Below are 22,947 nucleotides of genomic sequence, written 5' to 3'. Positions count from 1 at the left end.
TCGTCGTAGCCCCTGCCCCCTAAGGACCTAAGGTACGATCTTGATTCTTCCATTTTCTTTTCTCAAATTTCTCCCATTGTAGTGAAATTTCTCTTTGAATAGATTTACATATTTATAGTGTAGTGATTATAGTTAATCATTGATAAATTTGTATAGAAATTGTTTGATTCGTTCATTTCCATATCTTGATTTATGAGTCAGAAATGTCAACTAACAATTCATTTATCCATTTGCTCTATCTTGTTGCATGATTGGTGCCTGTTGGTTAGACCATGCACCAAATACCAAATTGAATGGATACATGCATGTGCTCAGTTTCAGGCGCAAGGAGAACCGCATATTAGTTCATCTCATCAATTATATATACATATTATATATGGTATATATGCTTGTGGATGAAGTTTCTAAAGTTCTTACCTAAATTTTGGTGGATATGTTTTATTAATCTATAGTTTAACGGGGTTGATTTGGTGGAGATATAGTTTAGTACTTCAATTTGACCTTATGATTGGCTTGACTGTTGCTCGACCATGCTCAATTGTAGCTCGACCTTGGCTCGAGCGAGAAGCCAACTCATGAGTTCACTCTACACCCCTCAACAGTCAGCTCAAACAGGAGGTCAACCTGTAAATTTGCTCGACACTCGCTCGATAGTCAGTTTGAGTGAGTGTCTACCCTAAACGTCCACTCGACAAGTGCTCAACACCTCGCTCGAGTAAATGTTATGATTTCTGGGCCCAAAATGACCCAGAACTTTAGTAACTATTAGTCTCGTGTGTAATTATTATTTATTTTTGGTCTGATTACTTTATATATATATATATATTCATGAGTAGTACAACAACTACTTGGTGTTAATTATCAATCCATCGCTTTCTTCTAGAGGCTAGATATATAAAAGACAGTAACCCATCCCTTTGCCGAAGAGAAAATCATTTGCAATTGCTTTCAAACTGCTCAACATATAATTACTAATGTCAAATTCATTAACAAGTTTGTTCAAACTACCACAGTACCATTACTCGGTTATGTTTTAATTTTTCTGTTGGCAACAAAGACATGGAAAGAATCAATAATGAGCAAGCACAACAACACCAGCACACACAAAATGCACACCAGCACACATCATAGGCTGGACTTTCTCATTTTCTTCTTGAATCATGACTTTATATTTAATCTAATTTTTGTTTGATTATTTTTTTAGATGGACCCTTGCCCTACAAAAGAAACAATTCCGAAAGACTACTACAGATGATGTGAACGAGTCAACACAGGGCATTCCTTCACTCCCACCCAATGTAAATACTAAATCGACTGTTAGTGGATCACTTAGTGGTAGAGAATAGAGATAGGTCAATAGTTTGAGATTACTTTACAAGAATACCAAAAGGTGATCCAACTAAACCTAAGGCTGCGTGTAATTACTGTGGTGCTTTGTATGCATGTGATATGAAAACCAACGATACAAAGTCCATGAAGTATCAAATTGAAAAACAATATAATAAATATCCGTTTAATAAGACGGATAAATCCCAAATTACTCTAGGTTGGAAGGCGGATGGAGGACGCAATAGTGGGGGATTTGTACCCATAGCATTTAGTGTTGAGACTTGCAGTAGAGATGATTATTCTTGATGAGTTGCCCTTTAGATTAGTTGAAGGGGAGGGCTCCAAGAAGTTTATGTTTGTTGTTTGCCCTAAGTGGGTAGGGATTTCATCTCATGTTATGGTTGCAAATGATTGTTTTAGTATGTATATGAGAAGAAAAAATAAGTTGAGAAGTGCTATACAATAGCAACGAATTTCCCTCACCACAGATACACAGATATCCGTGCAAAACCTCAATTATATGTGTCTCATTGCACACTTTATTGATGATGATTTGAATCTACACAAGATAATTCTTTCTTTTTCTTTGGTTGAAGATCACAAGGGTGATACACTTGGTATAGCCATAGAGATGTGCTTGCATGACTAAGGGTGACTGAAAGTGCAATCACTCTTGATAATGCAAGTTTTAATAACAGAGCAATTTCTTATTTGAAAAAAAATATATATAGGAGGGACACTGTTTTGAAACATGAATTTTTACATGTTCGATGTTGTGCCCACATCTTAAACTTAATCGTCCATGAGGGGTTGAAAGAATTTGATGAGTCTATTGCAAATGTGAAAGGTGTTGTGAAATATGTTAAATCCTTCTCTCAAAGGTGGAGTACATTTAAGAAATATGTACAGTTGGAAGAGATTACATGCAAAAGTTATGTTTGTCTAGATGTATCAACTAGGTAGAATTCCACCTATCTTATGTTGGAGAGGGCTGAAAATTTTTGAAAAGCTTTTGAACGGTTGGAGGAAGAAGATTTGGGGCTCCTTAGTATTATTGTAGACACCGATGATGACAATGATGTGGTGAATAGGAGAACGTTGAAGAAGTTAGGGTCTCCCAATAATATCGAGTGGGAGAAGGTAATGTTGTTTATAAGGTTTCTTCAACTATTTCACGATGCAACTTTCTTTTTTTGGGAGGTCAGTATGTAACTTGAAACTCTTTTTCCCGGTGAAGAAGGAAGTCCCGTGGTGGGATTAATGACCACAAATATGAGAATTTTTTTTTACAAATATTGGAGCAACATGGATAATATGAATATGTTGTTGTATGTTGTGATTATTTTTTATCCTCAGTATAAAATGCGATATCTTGACTTTGTATTGGAATCAATGTATGTCCATGATATAACAAAAGTGGCTGATTTGAGTTTGAAGGTGAAAAATGCTTAATTCGCATGTATGAGGCATACGTTGAAAATGAAGAAGGGAACAGTTCTGGTCAACAACAACAGCACACAAGTTTTCCACGCGAAGATGTAAATCCTACAGTTAGTAGATTTGATGATAGGAAGGCATAGAGATTGGCCCTATTTAAACAACAATTACAATAAAAAAAAATCTTTAAAAAGCAAGTCAGAGGTTGATAGATACCCAGTTGAAAGTTGTGAGGAACAAGATGGGAGTTTTGACATTCTAAATTGGTGGAAGATTAATTCAATTGGATATCGTGTACTTTCAAAAGTTGCACGCGATATACTTGCAATGCTGATATCTAGAGTGGCTTCTAGATCTACATTTAGCACGGTGAGTCGTGTACTTAATCCTTTTCGAAATAGTTTATCTTCGATGATGGTTGAGGGTCTCATTTGTGTACAGAATTGGCTTCGTTCGTCTTCCACTCCAATCAGCCTTAGAACTTCAATGGATGGGGTGGAGGATTTTGGGAAGCAGCTGGATATGAATATATAACAAATTTACTTTTATATCTTTTATGATCTATATGTTATGTAAATATATATATATATATATATATTTTATCTGTTATGTATAGAACTTGTTGGGGAGGTTGAAAACTCTATGGAGGCGTCAAATACAATGTCTACACCTAATGCAGATTAGTGAGGTGAGAAGAATATACTACAAAGGCTTGAATTAATTTGTTGAATACTTGAAATTTTATGGATGGGCCAGAAAAACAAGTTGAAATTCATGTTATTTTAAAGTTCACATCCTATGATATTACTATATATAAGGACTAGGGCCGAAAATTGGAAATGTAGTTTCTGACGGGAATGATAGAAAATTGAAAATGATGGAAGTTGGGATGATGAATAACATTACTCTATCCACTAACATGTTTATTAATGTTGCATAAAATGTAGTTGCTAACTTACTATATATAAGGAATAGGGCCGAAACTTATATTTACATCATTTCAGATTTTACCTTGCACAGTAGACTGTAGTTGCTGAAAATCTGTTAGTTAAAAAATCTATTAGTCCAATGTCTACACCCAATAATTTGTTGAATTAATTTGCAAAAGAATATACTACAATGCAGATTGGAGTTTATGATATTCTTCAATGCCATATATATTGGAGTATTGGAGTATGTCTGGAATATTGGAATTTAATAGTTTATGATATTCTTCAATGCATTATATATGATCAAGTGTACATGCATCATGTAATATGTACAATGCACAAACATGAAGGTATTAATTTGTTGAATACTGTTTAATTAATTATTTGATCCACTGGGAGACTTGGAGTAGTGTTTGTCGTTTGGTGCTGAAAGCTACGAGGAGATCAAGTAGTGTTTGCCGTTTGGTGATCCATCCTTACAAAGTAGTGTTCGGCCTTATTAGTTATTATTATTATTATTATTATTCAGTCATTTCAATTTGTAATTTGTAATATCACTTTTTTAGTAGGTGGGTTGTGTGCCACGGCTAAAAGCCTAGATGCATGGTAAATTGTAATAATTTTTGTGTCATTTGCTTTACTTTTTTTGGTTTTTTAACTTTTTTTTTTTCTTTTATTTGGACTTAGAGTTGGAGACTTGGAGTTTGTGTTACATTGTTACGTGTACCTATGGCTAGTTGCCTTTACTTTTTTTTTTCTTTATTTATTCGGAGTTTGAAATTTGGATGATTACTGATTAGGGATTTTTTTAAATTTCTTTATCTCTATTTTTTTTAAATTTATTATTATGAGTCTATAATTGATAACCTTGTTTTAGTTGTTTGGATGGAAATAGACAATTTTTATTTTTTTGCAGTGAATTTTCATTTTCCTTTCAAGTTCTTTTTGCTATTTTTTTGCTTAAAATTTGATAAAATGTTTGTGGGTTGAAAACTTACTAGAAATTTCACTATTAAGCTGAAAAGCACATGATGTTAAGATTGGCCCATTTGGAACTAGACAAGACCAACGGACCGACCAGACTAAAAAGGACCGGTCCTGTCCCAAAGGCTGTCTGGTCCGGTCCAAGATGGAAAAATCCTGGACCGAAAGGGTCCGATCTGATCTCAAACAACTCCTACAGACCGACCGGACCGGACCGGACCGAATTCACCCCTAACTAAAAAGTAGTAATCTTGCAAAAAAGCAAAAGATGATCCACAGATTTTTCACACATCTTTCACATTGTGCCTTTTTCTCATATAGTCCATGGTGAGAATCTTTCTTAGGATTGCCTAGATAAGAAATGTAGCTCTCAAAGAGACCTTGATCGGCCATGTTGTCTTTCAAGGCAAGGTGATGTTGTTATCACGGGGAATAGGGAGAAAAGAACCTTGAATATCTTATTTTTAGAAGGGGCCAAAATAAGCTTGTCTTCGCCAATCCCGTCATGGCCCCCATAAATCTACATCTACATCGTAAGAAAGGGTCTCAAAGAAGTACTTTAATCTGTGCGGTTTTTCTGAAGGCAAAAAGAAAAAAATAATAATATTCCCATGATCATGAATGAGCCAGATTTATCTGCATTTACATTCTCTATAACTTTTCAAAACACAAATTTTCAAAATGACTCGGTACGAAGGCGAAGGTAAATGAAAACAAAATAAAGCCACTGTAATCAAAGACACATTCATCAATAGCACCACATGAATCTAAAGTGAAACAAATTATGGAGCAATTTCAAGCCTGGGCTCAAAGCAAAAACCAGAAAAGAGCTGAAGTGGGAACCTCTTTGTCACAGGGCACTTCTGCGACCATTTCCATTGCTTCTGGTTCATATCAAATATAAGAAGTGCTGGAGCTCCATAGCTCTGGATGTATATGAGATCATCTGTACCACTGCTAGCAAAAACATCATCAAACTCCCCAAATCCCTGGAAAAACTTATGAGGCATACGTGCAATCTCTTGCCACCCCCTCCCATTTAGAACCCAGATGCCAATTCCCTTAATTATGTCAGCCCGATCTTGTTTGCCAATTCCTCCACCATCACCAGTTTTCCCTTAAGGTTCATTAGGCGGCCACATGTAAGAGCACAAGGTACTGGAATAAAACATCTATCCAATAAACCATTGGAAGAGCGGCTAGAGAGATTGTATGCAACTAGGCCATGACGATTTTCCGGTGCACCACTCCCAGTTGAGTAAATCAAAAAGTACAAAACATCATTGCAGATCACACTTTCATCACCACCTCTCCAACCTGTTAAAACCTCTGTCAAAGAGGTTGTCCACAAAATCGTTTCTGAATCATAAATATGAATTGAGATATCCCATTGGAAAAAATTTCCGGGGACTTGCTTAGATTTCACTACTGTGATGAGATAACCATGTGATATCCTGTTCACTGAGATTGCAAGGGCAATGTAATCAGAAAACTTCCAACCTGGGGGCTCCTCGAGCATCTTGTGGCGCTTGGTAATAGGGTTACAGATATAAAGTTCGCTTCTGCTGTCATTGTCCATGAAGCCAACCAATCCGCATGATGAAGCAATGAACCAATCGGGTGCCCTGATGTGGGGGAGTTCAATGCCATACCACTTCCGAAGGATTGGGTCATATGCATAACCATTTGGTTCACCAGAGCCAGTAAACATAAAATACCATGGTTTTTGTGATAGTACATGTGAAAAGTTCCATAGAAACCTATTTGAACTAACAATCTCATTCCATCTTTTACACACACAACCTGCTCTAAAAATGCTTGCAATCGGGAGATAGGCAAGGATCCGTTCCAACAGGTCATCAGGCAGGATCAACTCCAGAGAAACTGCAGTAGTTTCGTTATTGCCTTCATCATTAAGCTCTGAGAATGAGGTGAGGTTTGAATAGTGAGTTTAGATGAGATGAGTTGAAATAAAAGTTAAAAGTTGAATAAAATATTGTTAGAATATTATTTTTTAATATTATTATTGTTTTGAAATTTGAAAAAATTGAATTGTTTAATATATTTTGCGTGGAAATTTGGCAAAGTTATAATGATTAGATGAAATGAGTTGAAACTAACTTTGTATCCAAACCCAGCCGTCAAACTCTCCAATCTCTTCAGAGATGTCATCAAGGCGATGGTTGATCCACGATGATTCTCCCTCCATGACCAAAAGGAGTTAAAAGCAACAACCTGAGCCAAAGAAAAATAAAATAAATTATGTAATGCAGGAAATGTGATCAGCGCCTCTTGACATTAAACAAGTAATAAATCATGGCTCCTGAGAATACATTATTATATAAGAAGAGATATGACCCAGGCATGGAGCCCTGGACCACTATAAGTCAAAGCATCTGAGAATATATCAAAATAAAATGTAATCAGAAAGGCACCATAAATCATTTTCAAAAGTCACAAGATGGGAAGAACATTAAGAGCACACACACGTACAAGAAAATTTAGTGATTCATCACCCTCACAAGAGCCCATCAAGCAAATATTTTGTATTAAGAAAACCACAACCTGTTATCCTCTTTCTTGGTGAGTGGATCATACAGATGAAAAATGTTAGGAACTCATCAATGCTTTATTAATATGAAAGGATTGAATCTTCGGATTAATTTTGAAAAATAAAAACTATAACCAAAGGTGTTAAAACTTTATATTTGAATCTCGGTAGTACCGATCAAAAGCAAAATTGAACCTTGGTAGTAGTTTTTGTAACCAAATGAATCACCATCTCAGATTCATAGTTTCTTGGATTAATAGGGTGTCCTAAGCCATGACAAGCAATTTGTGTCTACAATATATGAACTATGGATTCATCTCCATTCTCTAACAAATTTAAATTACCTCCATACCTTCTACATGAAAAAAAAAATGATAACAAAATGTAAACATCATTTATTACAAGCCAGGCAAACAGAGACGATGAACCATGAGAAAAAAAAAAACCCTGCAGCTCCTGACAATCTACAAATAATTCAACATCCCAGGACATATTTTTCAGATATCCTGAGAAGGTTGTCATGAACAGAAGGAACAATACCATATTCAGACAACTAACCAAACAAGAGATTGCATGCATATGCACAAAAAACTAAACAAATAATAAACAAATTGAAACAACTAATCAGAGACCACGTACATGCTCGGAGGGGAAAATATTTCACATAAAGGAAATTAAGAAAAACATAAGTCTGTTAACAAAAAACAGATTTTATTACCTTTAGGAACAAAAACCGGAATATAAAAATAACTTATTTCTCGCAACAAAAAGGAAATTTCTCACCGCAATGCGTTAAGCAGTCCAAGCACAAGTTGTGATCTTTCCTCATGAACATCTTTCACCGTACTCTTAACATTATACTCGAATAGAGATTTGTGATTTAAAATTATTAAATGATGTTCGGTAGGCAAATATTGGACCACAGAGACCTGTCAATCAAACATCAAAACCCCACATAACTAAAAAGCAATAACATCAACAACAACAACTAAACCAATAACACACATAAAAGAGACAGACAGATCAGTGAAAACACAGAAAATAATTTCATAAAAAAAAAAAAAAAGAGTAAATACAATTCCAAAATAAAACCCATCGTGAGTATACCTTGTTTGAAAACTCCTCCACAGTCAGTGACCGAATAAGTCTCGCCAGATTTGGCCCAAGTCTCCAGATTTAACGTACATGAATGATAAATCAAGGAAAATAGAATTAGTTTATATTCAATACAGAGTAGGAAAGATAACTGTCTGTACAGAATATCTCCCTTCAAATGGCAGGAAAAAGAAAAAAAGAAGATGAAATGGGTTGCTCTAGATTTGGCCGATAGACATGCCTAGCAGTAAGCAGCCTCTGTACAGAAAATAAAGAGTTCGGGGGAGCGATAGAGACAGTCCATGCGTGTTTTGTTTCTTTGCTTTTTGCTGTTTTTAAATTTTTAATATATATACATATAAGAAAAACGACAGGCACAGTGCATAGGGAAGGGCGGTTTTCCTACAATTTTGTTATTTACAAATTTTGGGAAGTAAACTTTAAAGATAAATATTTGATTATAAAAATTTAAAGAGAAAGACTATCACCGCAAAAAAATTTTATAAAAATAAATTTATAAATTAACGTAATTTTATATGATATGTTCGATCTACTTTATAATAAAATAATTTTATAATCTAATATATCATATCAAATAATATTAAATTGTAAATTTTTTTTTATGAAATTTTTTTTAGAGTTAAATATTTCTCTTTAAATAATTATAAATAAAATAATGTGTGAAAGAAAATTGTTGAAAATTCTTTTAGTGAATTTTTATAATTGGCTCTTGAATGGTAAACAATTTTGGACAGTCACATGTGAGACACACATATAGGTATCATATTATTTTCAATGGATTTTATTATAAATCAGTCACTATTCACTCATGTATCTCATACTTAATAATTTTTTTTATAAGGTGTAGGATGTGAGATAGTGAATAGTAACTGATGAAAAAAAATATTCATTTTCAATAGATACATTTTTGTTTCAAGTACCTGCTTGAACAATTCAAATTTTCCTTAATTTGGAAAAATAATTCTAAGAAATAATAATTTGTCTTACTAATCAATCCCCATTTTGTGCGTCTATTCCTCACCTTTTGTCCGTTTTCCTTCTCATCCTGGACATATTTGTTTTGCATTTCGCTTGTTCAGTTCTTTTCTTTCTTCCAATTGCATTCCAGCACTGAAAGAATAGGGTAATGATGAGTGTATAACTATTTTTATAACCATTTATGCACTATATTATTTTTTTATTTTTATTTTACTATATAAGATGTGACATATTTATTATTATTAAATAATTTTTTATTAAATAATTATTTATCATCTCACGATGATAAATATTACATCTTATATGATTAGATAAAAATAAGATGAGAATATGAAGTATAACATTATTCTTTATATAATCATATTTTAAATTGTGAATATTTTTATAAACGAAATTATTTTTATAAATTATTTTATAAAAAATATCTCATATTTAAAATATAATTATAACAATAAATATATAATATATATCTATCAATTCTCGTGAAAGAAAACCCCCGAGTTTGGGTTTACTCTAGGGTGTGTTAAGGGCACAATGGCTACGTGTCTACCTTTCCTAATAAAAAATATTATCGTTCATCCTCCTATTAATTATCATTTTTTAACGTGATATCAGTAACGATTAAAAAGTTATTGGTTATTTTTATATAGAAAAATGTTATGTATAAGTTACTATTCAATTTTATACTTTATATTTATAATTTTTTATAGAGTGTGATGATGTTTTTCATAGATTGTGAGATATTTTTTATAAAGTGTAAGGTGTTGAGTGGTGAATAGTGACTGATGAAATTTTTTTTTTCTTTTATACAACGGCAAATGATGGCACATTAAGGTTCTGTTTAGATTATCTTATCTTATCTCATTATTATAATTTTTTTAAGTCAACACATAAAATATAATAAACAATTCAACTTTTTTAAATTTCAAAATAATAATAATATTAAGAAATAATATTTTAACAATATTTTATTCAACTTTCATATAAAACTATCACATATTATCTCACTATCCAAACTGCACCTAAGAGATGATGAATAGTTTTTTCATACTAATTTGATAGTTATTATATTTTGCATGACCATATTGGCTTAACTTTGTATGATTCATCGTATTATTTGGCAATAGAGTATTCCATGCATGCTAAACACAATCATCCATTAAAGATGTTATTCTCTGCCGTCACCTTCTTTACACGCAATATCTTTCAAAACTTGCTCAGAGCTTGGAGCCTTGTGGCTAAGGTTGCCTCCATGAGATCTTGCATAATCTACCCAACAAACACTTTTATAAAAATAAAATAAAATAAAAAAATAAAAAGTAAAGCACATAGTAAAAGGCCCAAAATCTAAAGAGACCAATAACAAACTTAATGTGAAACCTAAGAAATTCAGCTGCAAAACTTATGAAATTCTTGTTTAAAGTATTATTTTGACATATTGCTTAACCTCAAGAACTTTAGAAAGATGGAGTCTTTTATAATCAAAGGGTGCATAAAAATAAACCAAGTATATATAAAAATAAAATTATTATAATTCTACTGGTATAAAGAATATATACAACATCTGCATTGCCTACATAGAAAGATTTGATTTGCAAAATAATTTAATTTTAAACTGTTTTTTGCAAATTAAATCTTGTCAAATAGATGATATGAAGGCTCAATTAACGGTGTATTCTTCACGTCGCTTGCAAACATAATTGTTGAAAATCTAAATGAAAAATCTCATATATATATAAAGTGGAAGACTCTTTATGCGTACAGCATTGTGCTGATAAGGGAGAAGCCACCGAAAGAAAAGGGAGAAGCCACATGTGCTGATAAGGGAGAAGCCACCGAAAGATAAAACAAGTAAAGGAATAGAAGATGCTTTATAATATATGAAGATCCCGAGCTGGCCGGGGTCATCCATCTCTAGAAAATAAGCAAGACAAAGATGACAGATAGGACCGACATTAAAAAAAAAAAAATTAATTTTTTAATAGTGGACCTCACTCTTTTTCAAAGTGATTATACAATTTTTACACATTTTACGATTATATGTAGCACTACTCACAAAAATATTGATATTTTCTTCAACACTATCAATGCATAAGAGAACCAAAATGGTTTAATTAATATAAATAAATGAACTTCTACTTTATCACTAATGGGAAGTATGTGGAGCCTCTTTCGTGCTCAGCTGTTGGATCATCTTTTCTACAGTACCCGAGTAATTAAACAGATCATGAAAAGGATAAGAATTCAGCAGAGGAATGGCAAATCAAAAGGCATATGGGCATTGACCTTAATCATACTGTACATATAGTACCAGTAATAGAAAGATCTTAATTTCAAAGAAATTAAAAAAAAAAAAAAAAAGATAGTGGAAACACCACCATAAACTCCTCTTTCCAGGCAAGCCACCTTCTGTTCATTAAGTCATAACTCACTTCAAATAGTAGTTTATTGACCTCCTCTCCAAAACAATTATATAATTTAAATATTGATCTATCTGTGGTTTGCCTTAACTGATGAGAATTTTAAATTTCCCTTTCATTCCTCTAAACTGGTTAGGTCTCTATCAATGTTAATTGTTCCTTAAGAGAGAGGCATGCATGCAAGTCTTACAAAAACACACTCTCTCTCTCTCTCTCTCTCTCTCTCTCTCCCTGTGTGTGCGCGCTTATATGCCAACATGATCATTATCATTTGGTTGGAGTTTAAATTTGGAGTAGTAATTGGGTTACTGAGTTGACCCTCCTCAGTACCTAATGCATGATAGAAAACAAGGAGCAATCTATAAGGAGTTAGTGGAGGTAGTGATCAAGGAAAAAGGGACAGCACATACTTCAATATCTTGAGGAGATCATTACCACTCTTATGGGTCAAGCAATTAGTGGGGGTGATCAGGAAAATGATCAGTGAAAGTTCATAGAGAATTGCCAAACCAAAGTACTTCAAAATACTCATAATTATGTGATCAGAGATTGTGGATGAGAGGGAACTAAAAATTCAGAAATGTGGAAGAAAATTGGTTAGGCTCAGTTTGGATAGTGAAAGTGTCTCATCTCATCTTATCTCATCATTACAATTTGTTCAAATTATCACACAAAATATAATAAACAATTCAATTTTTTTAAATTCGAAAATAATAATAATATTAAAAAATATATTCTAACAATATTTTATTTAACTTTTAACTTTCATCTAAAATTATCTCATATTATCTCATCTCACTGTTCAAATCACGTACCATCTCATCTCATCATGACAAACGTCATATGACAGGATGTCAAAGCCAATGGATGGTGATTCAGTGGCAATTGGTGGTTGCAATTTGTGGGGCCTTTTCAAATGCACAGAATTTGATTGAATTATAAACATATGTTTCCGTCTTATAATGAAATATTTTTGCATATAATTATACCCAATGGACATCTAATCATCTGGCGTGTGTCGGTTACATTAATATTCCTTGATGTCTTCCAACAACATCAAGTGTCTGAAATGCCAAATTGTCATATAATTTAAAAAAACCATGGAATAGAAAGAACAATTCGTCTTTGATATCAATGATCGGTGTCGATGTATCTTCCAACAAGAATATATATCAGCGATGCAGACCAGCCGGCCTCTTCTAATTCGATCCTGACTTTCCCGCATCATGCATGTGATGATTATATGGTTGACCATCTGTACGTGTATGCTCTAAGATTCAGTTTTAAGGCTACTAACAATGAATCTGAGTATGGAGCTAGCACTGAAGAAATACGTACCTTGTGAAGAAATACGTAGAGAAAACATTAGCCACATCTGCACTAGAATTCCAAAAAGACTACCCAATTTGGAACTTGCTTAATATCACTTACAAAAGTCCAAATTACTTCACCTAATAAGTACTGGTCAGTAGGGACTCAAACACCCATTACAGTACCGGCGATGACTACATACATCTATTTGAGTTACTCGTATTCGCAATGCAGGGTTATAGGAGTTTGCAAACTTCCCTTGCTCCATTTTCACATGGTGGAATATTTAATTAACTGGATAAAATGTAAAATTAGAGTTCAAATTCAAGACATGATGCTATATGAGATCACTGAGTATCTCAAAAGCATAAGTTGATGGGAAGATGCAGGTTTTATTATTTATATCGTTAACAGTACTTACTAATAAGTGGGATCTAAGAAAAGTTCTAGTCACATTTGCACTATAATCTCAAAGAGACTAGTCAAGTTGCAACTTTTATTAAATTACCTATTAAGCCCAATTTCACAAAGCAAGAGTCAATGTGGAACTTAGCACTAATAATTATCTTTATAACCTACCTATTGCATGATATTCCCAATTTGCGACTAGGGTATTACAACCTTAGTTATAAAAGAAGACCTATGGAGAAGCATCTCAAGGGAACCTCTCTACGAACTGATCATAATTTTGATTTTACATGATATCAGATGAGAGATTTTGAGTTTAAATCCTGACTCTATACTCTAAATATTTTAGGATTGATTTTACATGCCACTCTTTCTCCCTCTCACTTTAAACCCTCAAGCTCGAGTGGAGAGAATCTTCTATATATGTGTGAGCCAATATGCAACAACCATTCAAGAGGGAAGAGTAGTACCAACGCATAATGTCTTCCAAGTAGGGTATTTCTTGCCTATCATGCAAAGCGAAACTCAAGATCTAGTTGAGAAATGTGACTAAGTTTCACAGCCAGTACTATTTCGCCAAATAGATTGAGGCAGATCGAACCGGCCTAATGCTCCAAGCTAGCTAGGGATTAGAAACATTTTCTTTGCCAAGATACCCAAAAGCAATGAATATAGGTAATTAAGGTTGCTACGCATTCCGTAAGCTGGGTGGTCCTTCTGCCGCTCTAGGCCGGTAGACTTTGGAGGTTTCCCACCTTCATAGATCCTCCTCCCATAGAAAAATGAATATTTTTTAATATAAAATTTTCAAATTAATCATTACAATTTTTTTAAAATTATCATTACAACTTTTCCAAACTTTCAAACAAAAAATAAAAAATAATTCAATTTTTTCAAATATCTAAAAAAATATATATTATAAAACTATATTCTAACAATATTTAACTTTATAATATTTTTTATTCAATTTTTTCTCCATTTTTTCAAAATCTAAAAAATACTCAACTCAAACTATTTCATTACTATTTACAAACTATATTATTACTATTCACAAAATTCTCACTTATCTCACTCCCCAAAAGCCGTTAATCTTCAAAATCATTTTTTTAAAGCTAGCTTGCTCTTTTTATTTTTTATTTTTATTTTAGAGCTTACGTATCAATATTTAACAGATGTCACAATGTTTTGGAAACATATATATGGTAAGTCTCTCATTAATTTACTTGAGAATCATATAGATAAATTTTTTTTAAATCAAGAGAAACGATAAAATTGAAAATCTAGAAAGTATTTGGACAAAAATAAGAAAGAAAGAAAAACGTTGGGATTATTAATTGTGTTTTTTTTTTGAAACTTGAAATAACTTCATTTTATCAAACATTATTCTGGCCTTCAGCCATCACATTGTTAATGCAAACTACAAACAGTACATTACTTTGGCCTACAGCATTTACATTAGCTTGTTCTACAGCTATTGCATTAGAACAGAAACCTTGTAATCTATGTCCTTCAGCCATGACTTGAACACTTATACATGGGTTCATGAAATCAATATCAATAATCTCACAACTCTGGTAAAGTGCTTGCTATGCTAGTTGGTGAGCCACTTGATTTACATTCCTTTTTACATGGTTAATCTCCCAACTTATATCAGCCAAGATAGAATGAACATCCTTCACAAGGCATCGTAACATATCATTTTGTTGATTATGTTGTTTTACTGCCTTTACAACCTGAAGTGAATCCCCTTCAAATACTATATTCTGCAAACTAAGTTCTTGACACAACTTTGCAATTGATATTAAACCTCTAGCTTCTGCCATGGTAGATTATGAGCAAAACTGTAATGGTTGCATGCACGAAGCCAGTAAATTACCCTCACTGTCTCTAACTACAATCCTAACTCCAATTCTATTACCTCTTTCTGTTACTGCTACATCTCAATTGATCTTTATTTAATCTGTATCAGGAAGATTCCAATGAGTAGAGCACATTTGATCCAATCTGCCATGGTGTCTCGAGTTGAGTTGCTTATTGTGCATCTATTAGAAGTCATTGTATGCTTGTGTAGCTCTATTCATAGAATTGAAGGGGTAGAAAACTATCTTTAAATAACATCTTGTTTCTTCTTGTCCACAACAATTTGGTTATTTCTGCAAACAAACAAATTTCAGTTGTTCCTATTTTCCGAAACATTTGCTTAACAATCTCCAAACTCTTCATGTGTGATTACAACTTTTTGTGATTTTTTACTTCTTAACATCCATGCATCTTGTGCAGATGAACAAGTTCAAAAAATATTAATAATGTTTTTATTTGCGGTAACAAGGGATATATAATAATATTGGAGAATTAGCGGCCTTGTCCATGTCATGTGCACCGAAGAGAAAAGCGCCTATGCAACAGGAGCCTATGCATCCTTAAAAAAAATAAAAAAAAGAATAGCGCCTATCCATCATAGCTTTTAGCCCAATGCTAAATATTGGGCTGCCTATGCATCCTTTAAAAAAAAAAAAAAAAAAAGGAAAAGCGCCTATGCATCATAGCTTTTAGCCCAATGCTAAATATTGGACTATCTAATGCCTATCCTAGCCTTTTTGACTGATATGGATTATGGAAGACCTTGACACATAAATCAGTTGACTCTTAAAAGTCTTTATAATAAAAATAATCTAAATTAAAAAAATAATATTTACAATGCAGAAGTCCCACGTATTTTTTTTAAATGATTAATCTAATACTCACATAAAAAAATTATTTTTTTAATAAAAGATCTCATTTTTTTTAAGAGTAATGTTAGATACAATTTTAGATATACAAATCTCACACTCTTTTAAAAATAAAATAAAATTTATTATTAAAAAATTAATTTTTATATAAGTTTTATATTTACCTATTTTAGTCAAAGAATACATGAGGCCTACATAATTTTTTCTCCTGTCTGACGTGGGAAGGCCAGTTGGCCTTACTTTTTCATTTTTTCATCTTTCCATTTCTCCCCATTGGGTGAAATACATGTTGAAAATATTACGTGTTCATGTGATTAATATAACTGTTTAAGTTTACTTTTTTCTTTTTTATGTATTTTCTGTAATTTTAGCATTATTAGTTTAATAAAGTAATATTATCATGTTAATTGTTTGTAAAATGAAAAGAAGAAAAACTATCAGATATGTTTTAATGTTATACGTCAGATTGTAAAATTACTTTTATTATAAAGTATATCTAAAAGATTCCATAAAATCATATCGGTTTGAGTTTATTTTGTATAATTTCTTTGTATCTATAACAGTTTTAGATGATAAAATGATAGTTCTTCTTCTTTTCATTTTACAAACAGTTAACATGATAATTATTAAACTAATAATGCTAAAGTTACAGGAAATACATGAAAAGAAAAATGTGGACTTAAACAGTTATATTATTCACGTGAACATGTAATATTTTCAACGTGTACTTCATCCGGTGGGGAGAAACGGGAAGATGAAAAAATAAAAGGGGGCCCAAATCGGGCTCCCTGGCATTTCTCTAAAATTATAAATAGAGCTCCCTTCACCATTAAGTTTCAATCCAAAGTAGCAACTAGCAAAGCACAACAATGGCTCGAAAGTTGCAGACCCCATTAGCCTTGTTCCTTTCAATGGTTGCCCTCTTCACAGGCTCAAAGGCAGGCGTGATCTCTGTGTACTGGGGCCAGAATGGAAGTGAGGGCAGCTTGGCTGATACTTGCGCCACTGGGAATTATGGTATAGTGAACATAGCTTTCCTGGTAACATTTGGCAACGGCCAGGCCCCACAGATGAACCTTGCCGGCCATTGTGACCCAAGCACAAATGGGTGCACCGGCTTGAGCAACGACATCAGAGCTTGCCAAAACCAAGGCATCAAGGTGATGCTCTCTCTTGGAGGCGGTGCTGGTAGCTATTCCCTCGCCTCTACTGAAGATGCCAGGCAAGCATTGCTTCTTTTCACTATATTTCATAGAGCTAGCTTCTTTGGTGTTTAAACTTGAAAAGTTTGAGGTTTTATTAAAAAGTTTCAGTAATGCTACTTATAAGTCGATACGTAAACATGTCAATTTTTTGGAATCCATTGCTATTATTAAAAAGTCAAAGCATCAAACACCTACCGACACCGAAGTTTGCCACATTTATCGATAATTGTAATGCATCCCACCATAATTAGTGTGTATTTACACCGAAGTTTTGTTTTCTCTTTAACATCAGTTTTCAAGCGTAGATGTTTGGAAGGAAACATACATGTTTTGCTGGTCCCTTTCACCAAGTAAAAGATCAGAAAATGATGTTCTCTGATACTGTGCAGGATTGTTGCAAACTACTTGTGGAACAACTTTCTTGGGGGTCAATCCAGCTCCCGTCCATTGGGTGATGTAGTTCTAGATGGCATTGATTTCGATATTGAGGGAGGCACAACCCAACATTGGGACGAGCTCGCAAGGGCACTGTCTGCATTTAGCCTACAGAGAAAGGTCTACTTAACAGCAGCACCACAGTGTCCATTCCCAGACGCTTGGTTAAAAGGAGCACTAGACACTGGCCTGTTTGACTATGTCTGGGTCCAATTCTATAACAACCAACCCTGTCAATACTCTGGGAATGCAGACAACCTGAAGAGCTATTGGAATCAGTGGAACTCTATTCAAGCTGGGCAGATATTTCTGGGGTTGCCTGCTGCTCCAGAGGCAGCTGGAAGTGGCTACATCCCTCCCGATCTGCTTAATAGTGATGTTTTGCCTTCTATCAAGAGTTCCTCAAAATATGGAGGGGTTATGCTTTGGTCTAGGAATTATGATAAGGGCTATAGCGCAGCTATTAAAAACAATGTTTGAACATTTTGTTTTGGCTTCCATTGAATATGTTCCAGTTTACAGGATGTAATACCTACTATTTATATATAAAGCAATAATCTCTATAAAATAAAAAATCTTGAGACATTTCTTCCAATTTACAGAATTTTCCAGCCTAATATTCATAAAGTTTTTATGTTTGTTTCTTTAAATTGGGTTGCATAAATTTCTTCCAATTTAATCTATTAAATTGCAATATGCTTTAAATATTCGAGACATTTTTTAATATGATTGACAATATTAGTGCAATTGTAGCTCATTTTTGTTTAATATCTAAAAACTTTCTTCTTTATTAATCAATTGTCGTTTTCTTTTTATGGACTGAGGAGATCTTTCTTTAGAACTTAGAAGTCAAAGCATATGCTTGATCTCTCTACCTTGAAGTCCTTATAAACAGACTTGAACTTTAGCCAATCTAATTCCATACCACTGGGGATACCACTGGGGAATGCCTTAATAGATGGCAATAGACTTAGATATTAAGCAAAATCGTATTCACAAAACACTTAAAAATTATAGTTACTCAATCTGTGACACAAATTATATGACTCTTTCAATTAAAATAGGTACTCATCCTCTTAACTTATAAGCTAAGTCAAGGGGAACGCTAGAATATAAATTAAACTATTAAACATAACTCTGCCGATCGGCTTAAGTTTTTGAAATAAATGATAATTTAACATGGTATGATAATAAAGATTTTGAATTTGAACTTGATTCCACACTTTATTTTCATTTAATTAAATATTTTACATGTATCTACATAAATGTTGTGTTTAGCACCTTTTCCCCCACCCCCTTGTGCCTAATGGCTTGAATAGGAGTTGGCTTAAACGGGCTTGGCCTCATGGACTAGGTGCTACAACGTGTCCATGTACTCATCTTCACCGTCATCGTAAATCGAAAAGTCAATGAACGTGTCCTCTACCAGCTTGTCATCTAAACAAGTCTCACTTTCTTGACAAATGAGGCCAGAGATGGAATCATCATCCATTTTTAACTCCCTCATTTCCTCTCTCTCTCACTCTCTCTCTCTACATCAAACAGAAAACCTAAGGGAGAATTCTCTGATGTCTTTTTTGGGGTTGGGTGTGGTCGAGAGAGAGCATTTATAAATTGTCTTGAGGAAGACTATAATGTCTAACTAAATGCTTTTGTTTTCGGTGTACGAACTGTTTGGGGGCACAATTGGTTATACGCGAGTATTTGGAGCGTGCAGACACGGTCCAATGGGAAGCGTTTTTGTCAATGTGAGTGTGCTACATGTTCGGTTTAGTATTTTTTTTGCATGAAAAAAATTATTATTGTTAATATATTATGTTCTAATTGTATTGTAAAATTGTTTTGATGTAAATTGTGAAAAGTTGAGCGAACTAAAATTTAGATTAGAGTTTTAGACTTGTGATATCTGTCATGTTGCAAACTAGCTGCTGTATAATTGTGCTACATGGGTTTTTTTTTTAATGTTTTGTAATTATTTATGTATTTCAAATGTTAGATGGATTTTTTGTCAACTCTAATTGATGTTGATTCAAACGATTTGACTATTAACTTGTGAGATGATTTGAGAGATATCTAAACATATGGACCAGTACTTGTCCACTTCCTAAGAAACAGACGGGGAAGAATCCATTAGTTGTTTGGGACTGTTTTATGATGGTGGATGGTTGTCATGTAGATGACCCTAAGGCTAAGTATAATTATTATGATAATATGTACGCTTATCACTCAAAGAGAAACTTCAACCATGCAAAATCATTTATCTTCATGTCCCAAAAATTTTCATAAACATGAGCCTTTGGTTAGGTATAAAAAATTATTGGTGGGTGAGTCAATACTCGAGGAGGGAGTTGGAGATAGTGATAATAATAGAATGTGCAATCTTGTAACCCAAGAGTATATTGAAGAGCTATGAGATTGATAATTGTAGGCATGATAATTACATATGATTTGCATTTAGAATTGTTGAAAGGTAAGGGTTTAGGAAGTTGTGTTAGTCTCTTGAATCTCAAATTAAAGTGTCACATCGCATCACAGTTGCAAGAGATTTTATGAAGTCGTTTGCATTAGAAAAGGGAAAGCTCAAAAAATTGTTTCAAGATGGTGGTTTAAGGATTTCATTAACTATTAATACATAGACATTAGTACAAAATCTTAATTATAGTGATTGAAAATTGCACAAAAAATCATTAGTTTTGATTTAATCCCTACTCATCAAGAGGATACCATTGAGAGGTATGTTAGGATATTTTCTGTAACTGTTGATATTAGCTTAAATGATATTGCAATTTCATATTTTAGGTAGTTTTTTTACAGGGAATGTGTTGGGGGAAAGTATAAGGACTTGAGATATTGTGCTCATATTTTAAACTTTATTGTGAATAACGGTTTGAATGAGTGTAATGAAACCATCACAATGTTTAGAGATATGGTTAGATATATGCGCTTCTCCCCTACAAGATTAGATAAGTTTAAGAGATATGCAGTAGAAAGAGAAAATTGATTGTAAGAAAATGTTATCTCTTGATGTACCAACTCCATGGAACTCAATTTCCATGATGTTGGAGGCAGCTGAGAAGTTTGATAAGGCTTTAGGTCGAATAGAGTGGGGATTACAATTTCCTCTTACTTTGGTGATGGACACATGGGGCCTCCTAAAGCTGGGGAGTGGGAGACAGTATAAGTGCTTGTAAATTTTTAAAAATGTTAAATGATGCCACTATGAGTTTTTCTGGATCTTTATATGTAAATGCCAATACCAATTTTCTAGAGATTTATAAACTCCAAAAAGAGCTGATTAGGCTGAGCCAAAGTGATAATCATTGTTTGATGAGTATAGCCACAAGTATGAGAATGAAATATAATAAGTATTGGAAGTCATTAGATAGGATGAACTTGTTGATGTTGATTGTAGTTGTGCTTGATCCAAGTAGCAAGTTAGGGCTTCTTAGTTTCTATTTGAAGAAAACTCATGATGAGACTCATGTTGAATAGTTGGGGTCGAGTGTGAGACAGTTATTTATCAAATGGTTGTGAGGCACTCAGCTCATCTTTTGACTTGCTGATTTGTTGAAAAATTAATAAGCCTAACTATCCTACACTTGTGAGAATTGCATGAGACTTGTTGGCCATGCCTATTTCCACAATTGCATCCGAGTCAACATTTAGTGCAAGAAGTCTTGTGCTTAATCCTTTTCGGAGTTCGTTGGCTCCAAGAACCATAGAAGCTCTTATCTGTGCTTACAATTGGTTGAAACATCCGTCAACGCCAAATGATATTTTTAGTGTCCATTGATAATGTGGAGTTCTTCTTGGTAGAATCGAGTAATGTTTTGATAATTTAAGTTTCATTTGTTTTGATAATTTATTCTTAGTATTTTTAATCATCCAAATTCACTAATATTTCATGTTTTATTCTTATTTATGTTTCTATATATAGTTGGGCGAACAATTAAACATCACAACTATTGAAAATTGAACGCTGAAGTAGAAAGAGTGAATAATCAAGATTACAAGAACTGTTGCCATCTTATTTATCTTATGTTTTTTTAATTTCATTGTTACTTAGTAAAATTTATTTTTATTTCTAATGTGTATTAAACATTTAGTGGAGTTGTTTTTATTTTTTAGTTATCTAGTATATGAATATGTACTTACTAGTTACTATTTTACTATTTCTAATTTTTTTTTAACCTAACATTATAAATGATATTAAAATTAAAATGAAACTTGAATATTACAAATGGGCTTTAAAATCCCACTACATGAAATTAGGATTTTTAAAACAAAGAAAAGGCCCAAAATAATCTAGACATAAGGTAAACAAAAATCCTAAAAAGAGCCCAAACCGACCTTCAAACCGCTGAATCAGCTGAAAATCGATCGAAACTAGTCCAACTGGTTTTCCCCTCTCTATGGTCAATTCGGTCGATTTTGGAGGTGTAAAGTTTTTGGTTGATTAGTTTCGATTTTGGACCAAAACTGAATCGACCGCTTCGATTTTCACCCATAGTAAGGATGATAATATATGACACGACTCGTGAGCCCAACACAAACATGACACGAAATTAGTGGTTTAGGTTTGATATAAATGGGTTTGGGTCAAAACAAGTTGATTCATTAAAACATGAATAATAAACAGGTCAATACACAATAACTCGTTTAAATTTTATTTTGAAATTATAATTTTATTATTGTTGGATTGTACTATTGGTATTTTTCAGTATGCTTATATTTTTATTGTTGGGATTGTAGTTCTGGACCTATGCTAATATTTGTTATTATTAGGCTTGTAATATTGATTTTATTGTAGGTTAAAATCTGAAACATATTGATATTTTTTAATATGTAGTTTTATTATTTTTTTGGAGATATTGTGGTTACTAATAAATATAGATTTTAACTTTAATGTAAAATTGTGTTAATCAAGTCAAATGGGTCACACGGGTTAGTTCAACCCATTTAAATGAAACAAATAAAAAAGAGTCGTATCATGTTAACCAATTTCTAATTAATTATTAAATTAATAAAAAAGGATAACTTGACACAGTCAATTATTTAAATGGATCGTATTAAGATTTGAAAATCTGATCCATTTAATTTAACAATCCGTGTTTG

General features: G+C 33.1%; 2 protein-coding genes across 2 annotated transcripts; one reads left to right on the top strand and one right to left on the bottom strand.

The window, feature by feature from the left end:
• Nucleotides 1–5,301: 5,301 nt before the first annotated feature.
• Nucleotides 5,302–8,640, bottom strand: LOC121239023 (F-box/kelch-repeat protein At3g61590-like). The gene is given in 5 exon segments (XM_041136139.1): nucleotides 5,302–5,781; nucleotides 5,784–6,599; nucleotides 6,801–6,914; nucleotides 7,949–8,159; nucleotides 8,338–8,640. Coding segments are annotated over 3 exon segments (1,224 nt in total). The 5' UTR covers nucleotides 6,889–6,914; nucleotides 7,949–8,159; nucleotides 8,338–8,640; the 3' UTR covers nucleotides 5,302–5,461.
• An 8,388-nt stretch (nucleotides 8,641–17,028) lies between these two features.
• Nucleotides 17,029–18,427, top strand: LOC121241470 (acidic endochitinase-like). Its single transcript, XM_041139252.1, has 2 exons — nucleotides 17,029–17,414; nucleotides 17,787–18,427. The coding sequence occupies exons 1-2, from the start codon at nucleotides 17,062–17,064 to the stop codon at nucleotides 18,310–18,312; spliced, it is 879 nt and encodes a 292-aa protein (XP_040995186.1). The 5' UTR covers nucleotides 17,029–17,061; the 3' UTR covers nucleotides 18,313–18,427.
• The last annotated feature ends 4,520 nt before the right edge of the window (nucleotides 18,428–22,947 follow it).

The sequence above is a fragment of the Juglans microcarpa x Juglans regia genome, chromosome 1D (assembly GCF_004785595.1).
Source record: "Juglans microcarpa x Juglans regia isolate MS1-56 chromosome 1D, Jm3101_v1.0, whole genome shotgun sequence".
Taxonomy (NCBI): Eukaryota; Viridiplantae; Streptophyta; class Magnoliopsida; order Fagales; family Juglandaceae; genus Juglans; species Juglans microcarpa x Juglans regia.
This window is presented reverse-complemented; position numbering and strand designations above follow the sequence as displayed.

Excerpts from the sequence above, each read along its gene's own strand:
- LOC121241470 (XM_041139252.1), top strand. The coding sequence starts at position 17,062 with ATGGCTCGAAAGTTGCAGACCCCATTAGCCTTGTTCCTTTCAATGGTT. Across the intron at positions 17,415-17,786 it reads GCCTCTACTGAAGATGCCAG|GATTGTTGCAAACTACTTGT; the intron begins GCAAGCATTGCT and ends GATACTGTGCAG.